Source organism: Marmota flaviventris, chromosome 3 (assembly GCF_047511675.1).
Source record: "Marmota flaviventris isolate mMarFla1 chromosome 3, mMarFla1.hap1, whole genome shotgun sequence".
In the NCBI taxonomy this organism is placed as follows: domain Eukaryota; kingdom Metazoa; phylum Chordata; class Mammalia; order Rodentia; family Sciuridae; genus Marmota; species Marmota flaviventris.
Genome location: NC_092500.1, coordinates 95,048,532 through 95,067,034, shown reverse-complemented (window position 1 = coordinate 95,067,034; position 18,503 = coordinate 95,048,532). Strand labels below are relative to the sequence as shown.

Below are 18,503 nucleotides of genomic sequence, written 5' to 3'. Positions count from 1 at the left end.
TACCAGGAACTCATGAACTGATACATCATCAACTGATATTCAGCCAGGGGTGATGAGATGTTGCCATTCTTGGGTGCCATACAGAAAACTCTGTGTGAACCAGGGAAAAGATAGGAGCTTTTATGTCTTACCTTGATAAGAGCAGAACAATGTCCCATGTCCCATCTCTTGAAAACCTTCATGTTGTTGCTTTTTGTGGGAGAAAAAGAGGGAATCAGATCCAGTAGATCTCCAACAGCATTTAGGAACTGAATCTGGAACATGGTCATGGGCTGGGAGAGAACACAGACTTAGCATCACTTTGTGACACATGTCATTTTCTAGTTTTCCTTTTGTTAAGGTGCCATTAAATTATTCTATTGTGAAGGGTCTCTTAAGTAACAAATGTCCTGGCTTTTTTAACTTAACAAAATAATTCTTATGGCTTTATAAATTAGAAGAGATGTGTTAGCATGTCTGATATCCACAGATATTTGGAATGTCTTCTTAGAAAATAAAACAGAGCTTTCTGTTTGCTTTTCTCTATAACAGGTTTTCTCAACCTTGGCATTAGTTATATTGTAAGGCAGGTAATTCTTTATTTTGGGGGGCTGTGCCCTGTAAGATGTTTAGTAGTACCCCTGACCTCTACCCTCTGGTTATTCGTAGCAGCCTTCTAGGTTTTTTATTTTTGGTTTTGGTTTTGGGGTAGCAGGGATTAAACTCAGGGGCATTCAACCACTGAGCCACTCCCTAGCCTTATTTTGTATTTTATTTAGAGACAGGGTTTCACTGAGTTGTTTAGCACCTTGCTTTGTTGAAGCTGGCTTTGAACCTCCAATTCTCCTGCCTCAGCTTCCTGAGCTGCTGCACCCAGCCAACCTTCAAGTTTCGACAACCAAAAATATCTCCTCCAGACATTGCCAAGGCAGAAATCACCCCAGCAAAAAAAACTTTTACAGCAAAAATTTCAGTATAATGGTTCTGATTTTGATTGTGTGCTTAACATAGAATGAACTGATCAGAAGGCGCTAACCCTGAAGTAGCTGTCAGATTGCACTTGAGTGTGAACGTTTTAGAGTTCACAACTCCAGCAAGGTGCAATCTACCAGCATATCTCTAGGCTGGGCATCTATAAACAAACTGGCTTAATAGAGGTGGGGAGACGAATGAATACAAATGACATTTTAACAAAAAAGTAAAACAAAAGCAAAACCCCCCAACTTGATAACTTATTTACATAAATATTCTCTTAGTTTTGCTTTTTTGAATAAGTAATACATTCATCATTCAAGAATTAAACAATCATAAGAAGGTCTTTATTGGATAGTCTCTTATTCTCCATTTGCTTTAATTTCATTCTATCTCATTTATCATTTCTACTAATTTCTTTTGTGTATCTGCAAAGTTTTTAAAATGTCATATAAATACATTTTTTAACACGAATGGTGTTCTATATGAATTACCCTTCACCTTTTTTTTTTTCTGTTCATATCTGGGGTCTTTTCATATTGGGTATAAAAATCCCACCCATTCTTTTAAGTAGCATTTCAATGTATGGGAGTATTATAATACTTTTAGCTACTGTTTTGTTGATGGACTTTCAGGTTTGTTCTAGCCTTTTACTATTATAAACAATACTATTATAATACTTGTGCTATTATAAACAATAATTAATTATGGATGAATTTGAGTCTATGAGTAGAAGAAATTCCTGGAAATGATTTTGATTTTAATTGATATTGCCAGATTGTTCTAGAGGAGTTGTTTCAATTTATACCCTTCCAGCTTCAATAACATTTTAAATATTTAGTTTGTTTCCAATCGAATAAGTGAAAACTCTATCCCATAGTAATTTGAATTTGTATTTTTTGTTTGTTTGTTTTAAGTAAGGTTGAGCATATCTCTAAAAACCTTTGAGTTTGTTTTCTGTAAACTCTTCATATATTTCATTTTTTTCTACTGGGTTGTTCTTTGTTTTTTCCCCCCACTTGATTTTTAGGAGCTCTTTAAATAATTAGCAATATTATCTTTCTGGTTTGTAATTTGCCACACACAATTTTAGTGTGTGGTAGGATCTCAGAGAGGTTTTAATATGCATTTCCCTGAAACTGAACATTTCTTAATATTTATGAGTCATTGCATTTCCTCTTCTATAAAATTCTGGTTTTTTTTAACCAATTTTTCCATTGAGTATTTTCTATTTTTGTTCCATATGTATTTTGGATAAAAAATCTTGTTAGTTAAATGTATTGCAAATACCTTCTTTAGTTTATAGCTTATCTTTCACTTTCGATATAATGACTATTTAAAAAATTATTTTTACATGTATTTTTAGTTGTTGATGGACCTTTATTTTATTCATTTTTTTATATATGTTGCTGAGAATTGCTCCATTCTCACATGTGCTAATCATTCTCATGAGTGCTAGGCAAGTGCTCTACTACTGAGCCACAACCCAAGCCCCATATGATATCTTTTGATAAAAAGAATAATCTTTATTGATAAATTCATCTGAGCTTATCAATCTTTTTCTTCATGGTAGTGCTCCTGTGTATTAAGACACCATTGTCTACCCTAAGTCATATTCTGAAGAATGATCAAAGGTTACTTTGAGGGAATAAGTTTTTTTTTTTTTTTTTGAGGCAGTTATCTATATTTCAAGTTTAAAAGACTGCAAAGTCTTTACTTCATCAATTTTTTCAATGCTGAAAATTCTGGTGTCTGACATAATTACTTATTTTTTTTTTTACTTTATCTATCCATTCATCCAAATCTATCAAATTTCCAAATACCAAGACTAATACTATTATTAAGGTGAGATTATCACATACAGTTTAAAAAGGTTTTTTTTTTTTTTTGGTGGGCTTCTTTTTAGAACTGGGGGTTGACCAGGGCTTTGCGAATGAGGCAGATGCTTTGCCACTGTGCTACATTCCAGCCCTTTATTGTTGTTATTGTTGGTGGTCTTTCTTGTCCCTAGGGTCTATCCCACTAAAGATGTACAGCGGCAACAATTTCAATGTCACTTGAAATAATAGTTCTCTATGTAGTTATGCCATCACTTGTTACATAGTTAGATACATTTGTTTCAATTTTTTAGGGACTGCTTTACTTCTCTGTGATTAAATGTGTTTTACAATTCAAGAACAACATTTATATGGCTCCTGAGTCAAAACTATAAAAAAGGTACATTCAGAGAAATGTTGCTTTCATTCCTCTTCCCTCTATTCTCTTTTATTCCCTCTTCAAAAGGTAATCAGTTATCGATGGGTATAGTAGCCCATACCTGTAATCCCAGCGGCTGGCAAGGCTAAGGCAGGAGGATCATGAGTTTAAAGCCAGTCTCAGCAACTTAATGAGATCCTGAGCAATTAGGGAGACCCTGTCTCAACTGTTTTCAAGCCATTCCTCATTATTTTGTGCATGTCTTCCTTGTTCACTTTTTAAATTGGTGCATTATAATTATACATAATAATAGAACTTTTTACATATTTGTACATGCATGCTATAAAATTATAACTTGGTTAATATTGTTCCCCAGTACCTCCCATTTTCCTCCCTTCTACTTTCCCCCTTGACACCTTCCTCTATTCTTTTGGTCTCCCTTCTATTTTCATAAGATAAACACACCCCAACTCCTCTGCCCTCCCTTTTCCTCTCTAGCTTCCATATATGACAGAAAACATATGGCCCTTGATTTTCTGAGTATGGCTTATTTTGCTTAACATAATGCTCTCAAGTTACATCTGTTTTCCTGCAAATAACATAATTTCATTTTTCTTTATGGCTGAATAAAACTCCTAGTTCGGTAATTTGGCTATTATGAATTGTGCTGCTATAAACATTGGTGTAAATGTATTTCTCCAGTCAGAATGGCAGCCATCAAGCATACAAATAATATAATAATAATGTAGGGGGCAAAAAACATTTTTTACACTGTTGTTGGGATCATAAATTAGTACAACCACTGTGGAAATCAGTAAGGATGTTCCTGAAAAGACTAGAGATGGAATCACCATGTGACCCAGCTTACACCATCACTCCTTGGTATTTATTCTAAAGAATTAAACTCATTTTCCTTTTTTATATGAAAGACAGCACACAATACACCCTGTTCTTCATCTTATATTTTTACTCTTAATAACAAATCCAAAAGGTCATTCCCTAACAGCATTTGGAGGTCTACCTCATCTTTGTTTACAGCTACATTATTGACACAGCCAGCCTCTATGTATCTGACTGCTTTCAGTCTTTTGATATAATAAATTATCTGCCATGAATACACTTATATATTTGTCATATCGTATATTGCAGTGCAAAAGTGTATATCTCTGTGATAATACTGGAAGTGGGATTGCTGGGTAAAATCAAATGTAAGTATATGATTTGGATACAAAGTGACAAAAGTTCCCATTCACAGTGAACACACCAGTTTGCATTCCCACCAGTATTTTAGGAGAATGCTTTCTTTTCCCATAGCCTTGCCAACAGGGTGCACTTTCACACTTTGGAATTTTTGCCAAACTGATGAGAAAATATTTACCAGTATGGACTTAATTTACATTTCTCATGTTATGAGCAGGGCTGAGCTCATATGATTAACAATCATGTGCATCATTTTTCTGTGAACAGTCTTTTTGTATGTTTTGCCTAGGGTGTATATATATATGTGCGTGCACACACACACACACACACACACACACACACACACCTACATATATATTACCTCCAGGAAACAAAATGCCCACAATAATTTTTGGAAGATATCCAATGGTACCTTGGAAGCCTCAATGATTCAGTAGTTTCCCCCAGAATTACTATGTGTATGTGTTTATATGTTTATATGGATGCTGTGGAGTGTGGAAAACAGAAATTTATCCCTAGATATTTGTCTTAATTAACCTATAGTTTAAAACACTAAACTCTTTATCAGGTTAGTTAAAAACCACTATGTTCACATCATGTTTTAAAATTTCTTCCTAACACAGTTGTATGAAAGAGTGGAAAACACAGAAACAAGTTGTTTATTTGTGTTTTGAACTTAAATTTTGTGTCAGACAGTGAGTTAGGTACTAGAATATGACAGATAAAATAATAGTGCTTATCCACAAGGAATTTATACTTGTGTCCTAATTTGATCTGCTTCTAAACTGTAATGTTATTTCACAATATTTTGACATATAAATTGAGCAGCTTCTTAAAAATAATACCTTTGTTCCTTCGGCCATAGCCCTCTTCATTGCTCCTACATATAGCCCATCCATTTGTGCCACGATATAGCCTGTATGTCTCCAAAATGAGTCATTCTTGAATTCTTTGATGTTTTTCCGAGTCCAATGATTTTGCCTTCTGGGAGAGAAATCATATTTGTACTAGAAGTCTCAGTGGTTGCTCATCCAAAACTAAATCAAACCAGGCATTTAGAGATGACAGATGCTAATGCTAAAATAATTTAAGTTCTGGATCTTATAATATTCCAGTTACTCAAAAGATTTCAGAGCAAACCTTAAATGAATGTTAATTTCTCCCTCCTCTTTAATGGATTTTTCTGGCTCATCTAGAACCAAAACATATGTGCAATATTAATCTACCTGTGATACCAAGAAATGATACCAAACACAAATGCATTTCATATAAACCATAATATGTAAATAAGTCAATAAGAACAAGTTGATTACATCTGTGTGTAGAAATGGTACTTAGACCACAGGAAATAAAACTCATAAAGACAAGGTGATTTCTAGATTTTATGCTTCTCTCTCAGATCATTTTCACAGCTTATGATTCATCTCATTTCTTTTTTCCATATTTTAATTGGTGCATTATAGTTGTACATAATGGTGAGATTCACTATTACATATTTGTACATGCACACAATTGGCCAATATCATTTTCTAGCACTTTCCCTTTCCCTTCCTTCCCTCCCCCGGTGGTTCATCCCATTTCAGTTGTTATTAATGTGTGTCTCAATATCCCCTGCTGAACAGGATTAGCAAAAACCTCTTTTTTTTTTTTTACTTAGGTTATTAATTTCTCCTTTATTAAGGTAACTAACAAGTGTTAGGTCTTTATGTGTGATCGAAATAAAATACAGTGTTCAGCTCAACTCAGATTGACATATATGCATTTGGCTTTAGATACCCATGAAGCCCTCTTGGCAATACAGAGCCCACAAGATATGAAACATGGGTTAACACCCCCAAACGTCATCCAGAAAGCAAGGCACAGGGCTTAGGTCCACTCTTAGATTCTTCCCAAACAATTGAGAATCTGCAAAAAAAAAAAACCCCTTACTTTTAAAATAATCCTTTTATTCTTTTTTCTTTCAGTTCTATCTGGGATGATCTGATATGACTTTGTATACAGAGAGCTATTTTCTTTTCTTTTTTTTTTTTGTTCAGTCTATTGCTAGATAACTCTTAAAATAATACAATGTCATTGCCTAACAGGATCTAGCCTCATAGTTTTTAACTGATGCCCTGCAGGACTTGTAGCATTTCAAGAAGAGGTTGCTTAGTGTGTGATTTGGAAGGCTAAACCAAGACCCTTTCCATCCCCAAATGAATCTCTTGTCATTCCACAAATTTAATCTTATTTAAAATTTTAGTCTTCAGAAACTTTATTAAAATGAAAATATTCTTATATGATGTTGAGAATGATGACTTTAGATATTAGCTGATACCCAGCCTGGGTTAGCCACCAGACCCAAGAAAAAGAAACAAGGAGGCAGCAGAAAGGCTCCCTGCAGGAAGCAGCAAGGCACCCATGCAGAAGGGATTCAGGGATTTAATTGCCTGCTGCACACTGATGGTGTCCTCTAGCAGTGTTAGCAACTGACACTGTGACATTTAAGTTGACCTTTGAAACAGCAGAAATTGGAGGATATGTTTTCTGAAACCAGTTTTCATGCCATCATCAAAAAAATGCTATGCCCTAGAGTTGTTCTAGAACAATTCCAGAATCCTGCTACAGAGATGGAAAAGGAATAATCGCTCTTTGAAATGACAGTTTCAGGCCCTTTAGTCTTAACAACAATGAAAAGAGGAAAGCTTTTATACATACTCCATAAAATCCTTCACTTTATCCATGAGGGAAGGTTTCTTGATCAGCTGTGGGTAGAGATTTATGAAGTGGTCATTCATGTGTCTGAAACGACAGATGAGAACTGTTAGATTCCTAGATTTCTTCTTGAATTTCTTCATCATGGCAATTTACCCAATCTTTTGGTTAAATAGTGTGCCTCCAATTACAAATCTTCTCTACTATATTTTTTAAAATAAACTAAACACACAATTTAAATTAAAAAATATTTCTAACACATGGAAGGCATAGAATATAGCAAACAACCAAGTATTCACCACTTAAATTTATTAGATCATTATATTTTGTCATATTTTCCATCTATACTTTAAGACATAAAACAAAATATTAGAAAGACTGAAGTCCCCGTATACACCTTCCTGACGTTAATTCTCTCCTTTCTCCCCAGTGGTAACTGCAACCTTAAATCTGATATTTTTCCCATGTATATTTTTATATAATCACTATACATATTTTAACCCTAAACAATGTTTAGGGTTAAATGAATGTTATCATGCTGAAGAACAAACAAAATATGAACAAAAATTGATCTTGATTTGTTTCTCTTAACATAAATTTTAGAGAAATACCTAAGTTACCATCTGCCCATTAAATTCATTCTTTTCCACTGCTGATGATATTGCATAGTATGACTATGCACCAATTCATGTATGCATTCCTCTGACAGATATTTAACTAGTAACTAATTTTTCAATATTGTAATGCAATTTTAAGAATTGTTGTGTCTTTTTTTTTTTTTTTTTTACACATTTGCCTGTTCTTTTAGAATGTATGTGTGTATGTGTGTGTATAAAATTGGGAAATATTTCCAGGATATAGAAAAGCATAGACTTTATTGGTAAATTTATAAATACTCAAGGATCCACCACCTACATATATTAAATTGATACACACATGTACACACACACACACACACACACAAAATCACTGCTGGGATGAATATCATATATATGACACATCATATAAACATTTGTCAATATCTATTAATTTTATATATGTATATTTTATGGTATGCATATATTATATGGACTTTTATACATAAAATTACTAGTTATTGCTAATTGTTCACCACACAGATTTACCAATTTATATTCTCAGACCTCTTCCTCTACCACCTCACCATCACTTTGTATTGTCAGACTTTGATTTTCAACAATTTGTTAGGTTTAAATAATTTCTCCGTTTAATTTCCATTCCTCACAGAATTATTGGGTATTTGAGATTCTTTATGTTAAAACTTAAAAATTAGAAATGACATCAATGCTTATAGCAGCATAATTCACAATAGCTAAACTGTGGAACCAACCTAGATGCTCTTCAATAGTTGAATGCATAAAGAAACTGTGGTATATATACACAATGGAATATTATTCAGCAATAAAAGAGAATAAAAGTATGGCATTTCTTGGTAAATGGATGGTACTGGAGAATATCATGCTAAGTGAAGTAAGCCAATCCCCCAAAAGGAAAGGCTGAATGTTTTCTCTGATAAGTGGATGCTGATCCATAATGGGGGTGGGACATGGGAGGAATGAAGGAACTTTGGATAGGGCAAAGGGGAGGGAGGAAAAGGGAGAGGGGGCATGAGGGCAGGAAAGATGATGGAATGAGATGTACATGATTACCCTAGGTACATGTATGAGGACATGAATGGTGTGACTCTACTTCGTGTACAACCAGAGACATGAAAAATTGTGCTCCATTTGTGTGCTATGAATCTAAATGCATTCTGCTGTCATGTGTTGAGAGCCACAGCCAAAGGGGCCCCAGCAAACTTCCAGCTGATTGGCTCACCATGGCCCCAGCAAACTTCCAGCTGCCAGCTGATTGGCTCCTCTGCAGTGATGCTCATTGGGCTGTTTCCCCACCCTTTCAGACCACGTAGCTGCTCACTGGGGGACTCTTTTGGCTTTGCCCACTTGACCCAGCCTCAAGAGCAGGAGGAGTGGGGGGGGTGGTGTTGAGAGGCTTGTGGGAAGATGGTGGTGGCAGTTGGGCTCTGAGGGAATTCCTGAAGAGCTGGAGTGGTGCAGTGTGTGTGTTCTAAAAATAAAGTTCGTTTCTGCTTGATAAGTGGCTCCTGAATTGTGCCCAGCCAGACTGCGGCAGTCATGTATAACTAATTAGAACAAATAAATAAATTAATTAAAAATTAAAAATAAAAATGTCTCAAATGCTTAGAGTAAATATTTTTAGTTAATGAAAATAATCTATTTATACTTACTATGATTTTAATATTATTGGATTTGGCTTTATAAGCTTTTGCTTTCTATTTCTTATCCCTTTCTTCATTTGCTCTTTTAGGCTTTCTTTATTTAGATAACACTGTCATCCATCTTCTATTCATATAATCATTTTAGAAGCCACTCATAACTACATATTTTCTTATAAAAATCTAAATGAATTTTATAATTCTCTTTTCATCCAAATGTGAAGTATATTTTAGTAAGTCTTAGCTGTGGACACTTTCCATCATATTTTTGTTCAGAGATTTAGTTTTACCTTTTGAATGTAAAACTATTTATATGTTTAAAATTATTTTTATTTTTTAATTTTCAAAATCAAGATTTTTGTTAATTTTTTTGTTTCTTATATTATAACTATTGTTTCTTACATTTCAAAATTTCCCTCCTATTATTCTAACTAAAGTATATCCTTTAATAATTTAATAGAAGAATGGGTGGTAATTTGTTTCAATTTATATGTATGAACATATCCTTATTTTGATCTTACCTGGATAGTTTAAATAGTTATAAAATGCTAGTTAGATATTTTTTTCTCAGTAAATATTTTATGACTCTATTATTTGTGATGAGAAGTATGCTATGTAGTTGAGATTCCTTTGTAGTTAATGTCTTTATGATAGCTTTTAAGATTATTCTCTTTACCCTCAATTTTATGTAGTTTCATTCATGGTGTTGTAGCAATTTAATAGATTGTGTCTTCCAACTAAGGAAGTGGCATTTGTTTTTTCTCAATTTTGATAAATTCTTAGCTATTACCCTATCAGTTACTTCTTATCTGAAATTCCCTTCAGTCAACTTTTTGGTACTCCTAAAAGTCCTATGTTGGAATTTCTTAATCCAATTGCTATGTCTAGTAACAGGCTTTTAGTATTTTACCCTTTTTATATCTCTGGGCTGTATATTATGTAAATTTCTCAATCTTTTTCTGTGTCTAGTCCACAGTTTGCCTATTAGTGAGATTTTAGAAAATGACTTTCTGTAAGTTTTTATAATATTTTTTAAAAGGAGCTTTCTTTTTTTTAAGAGAGAGAGAGAGAGAGAGAGAGAGAGAGAGAGAGAATTTTAATATTTATTTTTCAGTTTTCGGTGGACACAACATCTTTGTTTGTATGTGGTGCTGAGGATCGAACCCAGGCCGCACGCATGCCAGGCGAGCTCGCTACCACTTGAGCCACATCCCCAGCCCCAAGTTTTTATAATATTTATAATAAGTCATTCAAAAATATTTACCTGTATTCTTTTTCTTCCTTTTTGTACCATAAATTCTTCCTCAAGTTTTCTTTTGCTTATAACTTTAAAGCAATCTAAGCAAATATAAAGTTTTTGTTAAAGTGGTGCACACCTGTATTTCTAGCTACTTCAGAGGCTGAGGCAGGAGGATTGCAAGTTTAAGGCCAGTCTCAGCAACTTAGAGAGACCCTGTCTCAAATTTAAAAATAAGAAAAATGGGGGATGTAGTTCAGTGATAAAGCACCCCTAGGTTCAATCCCTAGCACCTCCAGATGAGATACATAACTGAAGTGTGATAACAATATAAATAGACAAGACGAGTTTGCATACACTGAGCAATGACAATACTGTCATAACTATCACCTTAAAAAGTATTCAATGTCTTGATGACAAGATTCACCCTGATTTTGTTTTGTGAAAAATTCTATCTTAAAAATCAATGACTGTCTATAAGGAAATTTAGAAGATCTGTTGAATTAATACCACATGGATAAGCAAACCCCAGACTGCAGCAAATTATAGGTTAAACAGTTTCTTCAACAAATAAATTATGAGAAAGAAGAGGGAAATAATAGATTAAAAGTGACTTAAACACAATAAAAAAGAAATATACCAATCAGACTCAACATATTGTGATATTCATGATACTACTGAAAAATCAAATACAGATTGAATATATAAATATTTGAGGATAATTACTAAATTTTAGATGTAATAATGGTACTTTTGTTCTATATTTTTAAAGAGTCTTACCCTTTAGGGATACACATTGAAATATTTACAGAAGAGATGACATGATATCTGAGAACTGCCTCAAAATAATGTAGAAGTAAAAGGGAGGTGTGGTAACCAGTCCTCTAGAAATGCCCCCAGTGACCCCTGCTTCAGGTATGCCATTCCTTCCCCTCTATGTAGACTGGACCTAGTCACTTTCCCTCTATAATTTGCTTTTATAATTTCTTTCTAAATCTTTTTAGTTGTAGAAGGACACATTACCTTTATTTTACTTATTTATTTTTATGTTGTACTGAGGATTGAACCCAGTGTCTCACATGTGCTAGGCAAGCACTCTACCATTGAACTACAACCCCAGCCCCTTTTATCATTTTTCTAATAGGGTATTTAAAAATATTTGTCTTCTCAAAGGTGCCATAAACATACATTGGAGAAAAGGTAGCCTCTTATTGGATTAGACAAAAGGGGAATAAAGGGAAGGGAGACGGGATGGGAAAAGAAAGACAGTAGAATGAATCAGACATAGTGTACCTATCCTTACATATGAATACATGGCCAATGTAACTCCACAGCCTATATAACCACAACAATGGGATTCTTACTGGAACAAGTTCTACTTATTCTATGTATTTATAATATGTCAAAATACACTCGAGTGTCATATTTATCTAGAAAGAACAAACATACAAATAAATAAAATATCTGTCTTCTTATTTCTCCCTTTTAGTCCATAAATTCTCCCTCAAGTTTTTTTGTTTATAACTTAAAGCATCCTAAGCAAATTGAAAGTTTTTGTTAAAGCCAAATGTGGTGGCACACACCTATAATCCCTGTTACTCTGAAAGCCGAGGAAGGAGGATGACAAATTTGAAGTCAGCCTGAGCAATGTAACAGGATCCTGTCTTAAGATAAAATAAAAAGTGCTGGGGGTATTGTAGGTCAGTGTGGGAGTGCTTGCCTAACATGTGCAAGACCCTGGGCTCAAGTAGTGAAAATTAAAAATAAATAAATAACATAAAATTTAAAACATCAAAATAACTTAAAATAAGTTAAGTCTTTGTTAAACTATTCCACAAATTAATCTGGAGTATATTCATTATATAATCATTGATTTAGCTGACTGTTTTTCTTAGCATTCAATGTGTGTGTGTGTGTGTGTGTGTGTGTGTGTGTGTGTGTTTTGGAACTCTGGTGTGCTGGTTTGTCTGTTTGTTTATATATATCTCTCTCCTCTCATTTCCCCCTGTACCTGCATCTGAGTTCTGGGAATCAGGTCTCATAAAACTTTTCTGAGGACTTTACCTATGGAATATTGCAGGTATTGTAGCTGAGCCAGCATATGGATGATTCCATTTTTTGATTTTGTTTTTTGGTATTGTGGATTGAACCCAGGGGCTCTTTACCATTGAACCACATTCCCAGCCCTTTTTATCTTTTATTTTGAGACAGGGGCTTGCTAAGTTACTTAGGGTCATTCCAGTGACGGAGGCTGGCTTCAAACTTAGGATGGATTCTCCCGCCTGAACCTCCTGAGATTGCAGGCATGTGCCACCACACCAGGCTGATTTTATTTTTGGTTGCCTCCCACCCTTGTTCTCCCCACTCGCAAATGCTCATGGCTTCTTATCTATCTATAGGCTACGATGCTATGGTTTGGATAAAAAGCTCCCAAATTTTCCACATGTAAAGACTTGTTTCCAGTGTGGCAGTATTAGAAGGTACTATGGGCCCTTAAGAGGTTACACCTTATGGAAGATCCTTTGTTCATTAAGGAGTTTCTCTCTCTCTCTCTCTCTCTCTCTCTCTCTCTCTCTCTCTCTCTCTCTCTCTTTTAAAGTTACTTTTCCAAGTCCTTTATTTTATTTATTTTATATGGTGCTGAGGATCGAACCCAGTGCCTCACACATGCTAGATGAACACTCTACGGCTGAGCCACAACCCCAGCCTCTGGGGGTGTAGTATTGAAAGGGACATGGGACCCAGTTCCCACTTCTTTCTATCCCTCTTTCCCTCTCCCCTCCTCCTTCCTGGCTTAAGATGTGATGTCTCACCTTACCACATGCTACTCCATTTTTTGGTCCAAGAGATGTTTTTCTTGTTTTGGAGGCCCAGTTACGTTACTAGGATGCTTTCTTTCCATATATTTTATCTATCACCTGCTACAAGTTTAGAGCAGAGTGGATGTATCAGATTATGAGCTCTCTGTACCCTATGGACTGAAAATTTCCCTAAAGTTCTAATCTGGGTTGTTTTTTTTTTAATGATTTTTTTACTGATCCAGAGAGTAGAGCTGGAAGCAAGAGTTGACTCATTCCAAGAACCAGAATTTGTCCCCATATACTTTAAATATTCTTTACCTAGTAGTTTTCAGAACTGAAGCTAATAAAGCAAAAATAAAGTTTTATTGCTAGTTAGGTAAACGACATTAAAGTCCTTTGAAATATTTTATATTATGGTCTTTATATTTAGTAAACTTTATCTCATGAAGAATTTTTCCTTCAAATTATTTGTACATTTGTTTTTAAATTGAACCATCACATATAACTTTTATTTGCATTTTTTATGCCATCTGACCTTTTCTATTATATGGTTGGTCACTTTTCCATTTCTACCACCTTACAAATAAGAGAAAGAAGAAGAATAGAGCTGAACAGATATGTGGTTTGACCATAAAGGGACTCTCCGTGTTGGCCTCACATTTCAGGTAAATGAACCTGCTACAGTTGGCCTCTGGAATGTCCCCAAAGGCCCATGTGTTAAAGGCTTGGTCACCAGCTTATGGTGCTATTGGGATGTGATTGAACTTTTAGGAGGTGGGGCCTTATGGAAGAATATTAGACCGTGACCTTGAAGGGGATATTGGGATCATAATGCCCGTCTGTTCCTCAGTCACCATGACGCAAACAGGGCATCTCACCAAGGTCCAAAGCAAGAGGATCAAGTAACCATGTACTGAAACCATGAGTCAAAATAAAAGATTTCTCCTTTTAAGTCGATTATCTCAGGTACTTTGTCACAGTAATGGAAAATTGACCAGCACAGAACCCTAGGTAGGTTTGATGATTTGAGTTAGTTGCTCAGAGAGGCAACAACCCTTCAGTTTCCCATTCATGGGAAAGTAGAGATGCTGCCTGAATTGCGTGGGCCTCTGAGAAAATGTGACACCCCTACACACCTCAACAAATTTCAGGAATAGCCAAATATTTCTTGTGTGCTTAGGGTGGAGTGAGTAGACATGAGAGTCCATAGGCCTGTTGGAGGCAATGAATATAGCAACCTCAGTTGTCAATGATTATTTATCCAGAGACCAAGGAGACCTTGGAAGTCTCATCAGATGTCTTTGGCACCCAAACCAAAGACTAAATGAGATGGTTCTACATTAATGGATGCTGTAAGAAGACACAGGAAAACCATCAATTAAACATCTCCCCTCCCTCCAAATGCCTCTGTAACACTGACCCATCATAGGGAAATCTGGTTGGAGGAGGAGTGGAACATTGTGAATTGACTCAGTTTAAATGACATGTTATTCTGTTTTTGTGGAAATGACTATTTTGTAATACCTCTGCCTCAGGAGAAATGAACTCTTAGGATTAAAGCAAGTTATGTGAATATAAAGTTTTATTTCTCAGAAAAAATAGATTATTGTCTATTCATGTACAATGCCCATACAGAAAAGGAAACAAAAGGTTCATACCTTTTCCCCCAAGCCTGTATCACTGAACCCTGCCTAACTCTATCCAGAGTTCCAGATCTCCCCCATTTTCAGTCCATTTAAAAATAAAATGGGTCTTTTTTTTTTTTTTTTTTTTTTTTACTGGAGTGATTTGGCCCTCTAGGGAGTATTTCTGGAGACAGTTTTTGTTGTCACACTGAGGGAAGATGTGCGACTGGCATCTATCAGGTAAAGGCAGAGGATGCTGCTAAATGTCCTATAATGAACAAAAAGTAATTCAACCTTTAATGTCAGCAGCACTGGGGTAGAGAAATCCTGAAGCAGAGGAACATTGATCTTGACCTAGGAGTGACTGCTGAGGATATATCTACATCACAGTGGACAAGACAGGTGGAAATATGAGAGGGAAACTGAGGTAATTATTAAAAAGATATTTTGAGACCAGATTTTTGATTCTGACAATCATAGCAGGGGAGAAGACACCTCTACCTTGAGGTGAGAAGTGGTGCCATCCATCGATCCTTCCACATTCAAGGGATCTGAGGGAAACCCCCACCTGCGTGCTCCTTAGGATGAGGCTCTTCTCTGATCCCTGGTTTGAGACAACACACTTCTGTGTGGTGGAGCTACAGAGTATAACATTGAAGGACACAGAATGAATTCCAAGTTCAAGACGTGACTCCATTACCTCTGGACTACATGACAAAGAGCAAGATTCCTAACTCCTCCTGCTTCTGGACCTCATGAACAGACACCACATCAGCATCCACTTCATGGATATATTAGGATTAGTTGCATCTCCTGTGGAGTGCAAGGGCAGGAAGTTCCCTCCTAAAGGTGACGAGACTCATCTTTATATCTGACACATCCATGCGCATGTTGAGAGTCATAAAGACACATGTATGCCCACCTTCTCCTGAATATTTTTTGCATTATTTTGATACAACGTCACTCAGCACTTGTCATTTATTCTCTCCTACTCTTTTCTATTTGTTTTGACACCCTGGGCAACGGATTACATTGGGCTCCTTTAGTATTTCCCATGGTGACTAACCCACTTGTGTGTTTGCATGTGTGGGCAAATGTTGTAGCTAGACCGCCTAGTCCTGGCTCCTACTGACTAGCTATGATTTTCACCTACATAATTATTTCTCTGTGCCCAAGTCTTCACATTACTAATAGAATAACAATGCCATGTACTTTATTGTATTGTTGTGGATTAAATAATTTAACATATGTAAAATGATTTGACTAGGGTCTGGCATGTGGAAATGCCATACTAAGTACTAGCTGGAATCATCGTCATCATCATCATTATTTTGTGATCTATGTTACACTCCAAATAGTTACTAGTTGATAGATCATTTGTTATTTTTGAGTGTCTTTCCTTAGCCCACAGCCTTGACCTGGAAGCATGTTCAGTTTCTAACATCAGAAGGAGCGAGCTGGGGGTGTGGAGGGAGATTCTTGGTAGCACAAACATAAAAGAGGCATCATGTTTACTTTTTCTGTGCAGTAAACTTCTTAGAACTTCTCTTCCTCATAGTTTTAGCAACTGTTTTCTCAGTGTACATACTTTTAAAAGTCTCCTCTGAAGAATGTGCTTATGAAAAACTCTCCTTGCTCCCTTTCCCCCTAGGGAAGAGATGGGCCATTTCAATATGGGCATCCCAGTTCTCCACACCCGTATCACCCTGTTTTCCAGAAAGGTTTCATGCCTCATTTTATTAAAAATCAATCCATGACTATTTATCAACATTAACATCATCAGTGAGATGTCAGAAATTGAATTTGCAACTCTAGGGAAGCCGCCCCATAGAGTTGAAAAACAAAGGAAGATGCTTAATTTGGCCAGGGCTGCTACCATGGTGTATTACATGGAAATATATACCTCATCCTTCTGATTCACCTCTAATAGAATTGCAACAACAAGATTCAATTAAACTTAATAAACACGTAATTAAGTAAATGCTGGGGGCAAAGCACCGTGCCAAGTGTTTGAGGTCTATAAACATGACTAAGATAGGGACCCTGCCCTCAAGGCACGAACAGATGGTGGAGGGGAGAGATGGAGTGGGAATAGAATCATAAAGAGCTTCATCAAGAAGACAAAATTTGAAAGGGACTTGGAGGATGAGCAGTTGTTCAATAGTGGAGTTAAGGGAGGCAGCATCTGGCTGTCAGAAATCCTGGTTCTGAGAGATGCTAGGAAGCTGGGGGTGGGGGGGATGTATGAAAGGTCTGGGGTCAGAAGCCACCATGCACTCAGTCTGTGGTCATCTGGAACAGGTGGGTATTATAGCATGGCTCATGAGCCCATGTGAGGGGGATGTTTCCATGGTAATGCCAACATCCTGCACTGAGTGATTCTGGGGGAGGGAACAGTTGAAGAATAGGGAGAAAGGAAGAGGGGAAGAGAAGAGCAAGACAGTGAGAAATAGCCCTAAAATATCTAGTCCCTACTCTAAGTTGTGGCCCTAGCTGGTTCTGGCTACTGCTGCTTCATGATGATGATTCTGCAGGGGCAGACTCAGGAAGATGGCCTTAGCATCATGATGAACCCTGGAGGGTCAGGCCAGGACCCAATTGTTATCTGGGAGTGTTGTAACAATTCAAGGAAGCAAAAAGTTATTGCATACTCCAGGGGAAATACTTAAGAAGGTGTGATGATATTTATTTGCATTTTTATAGTTGGTATCTCAACTATTTCATAAGTTGCAAGGAGCAAATGATCTCTTCCAAGGTGATCAACCAATCCTCCTCTTATCTGAGCATCTTGGTTGTCCATCCCACAATATCTATTTTCTCACACACCTCCTGCCTCCAAAGTGACAAAATAGAAAGAAAGCCATTTTAGAGGTGGTAACGTGCTGCATTTAAAGCCATTTTAAAACGTGGCAGTCCTACTTTGGGTTACATCCCCCAACTTCGCCTTCTCTTAGCAGGAAGCAACGTGGAGATGTTGTTGCCCATTTTTCCATAGAAATGGAATGTAGAAATTGACAGTGGGGAAATGTAACAGTGGCCCCCTTTATGCATTGAATGTAGCCCTTGCTGCTCTACCGCTGCAACTAATTTTTAAAATAGACATGCTTCTCTTCCTCTCCTGGCTCTTCCCTAATCTCAGGAGAAACAGAATTCCCTTTCTTCCATTTTAGGCAGCTTTATCTGTCCTTGAGCATACACCCACTATAGAAAGGAAATAATCTAGACTTTGGGGATGACACCAGAAGATCTCAGAAATGACTGTCTCCAAAATTAACAAGTGAATTACAACTCCAACAGAGAACACGTGGAATGTAGCCTTTGAATTGCCTCTTTTTTTTAAATTGGTTGTTCAAAACATTACAAAGTTCATGACATATCATCTTTCATACATTTGATTCAAGTGAGTTATGAACTCCCATTTTTACCCCAAATACAAATTGTAGAATCACATCAGTTACACATTCACATTTTTACATAATGCCATATTAATGACTGCTGTATTCTGCTGCCTTTCCTATCCCCTACTATCCCCCGTCCCCTCCCCT

The 18,503-nt window shown here is 36.3% G+C and overlaps 1 protein-coding gene across 2 annotated transcripts in view; it reads right to left on the bottom strand.

Moving 5' to 3' along the window:
* Nucleotides 1–18,503, bottom strand: part of Plbd1 (phospholipase B domain containing 1) — a 64,435-nt gene that overhangs the window by 31,152 nt on the left and 14,780 nt on the right. For both annotated transcript variants that reach the window (XM_071610128.1, XM_027955921.3), the window contains exons 3-5: nt 7,045–7,128; nt 5,193–5,331; nt 132–272 (exon numbers count right to left, since the gene is read on the bottom strand). In XM_071610128.1, coding sequence (XP_071466229.1) covers nt 132–272; nt 5,193–5,331; nt 7,045–7,128 — 364 coding nt within the window. The remainder of the gene's footprint in view (nt 1–131; nt 273–5,192; nt 5,332–7,044; nt 7,129–18,503) is intronic.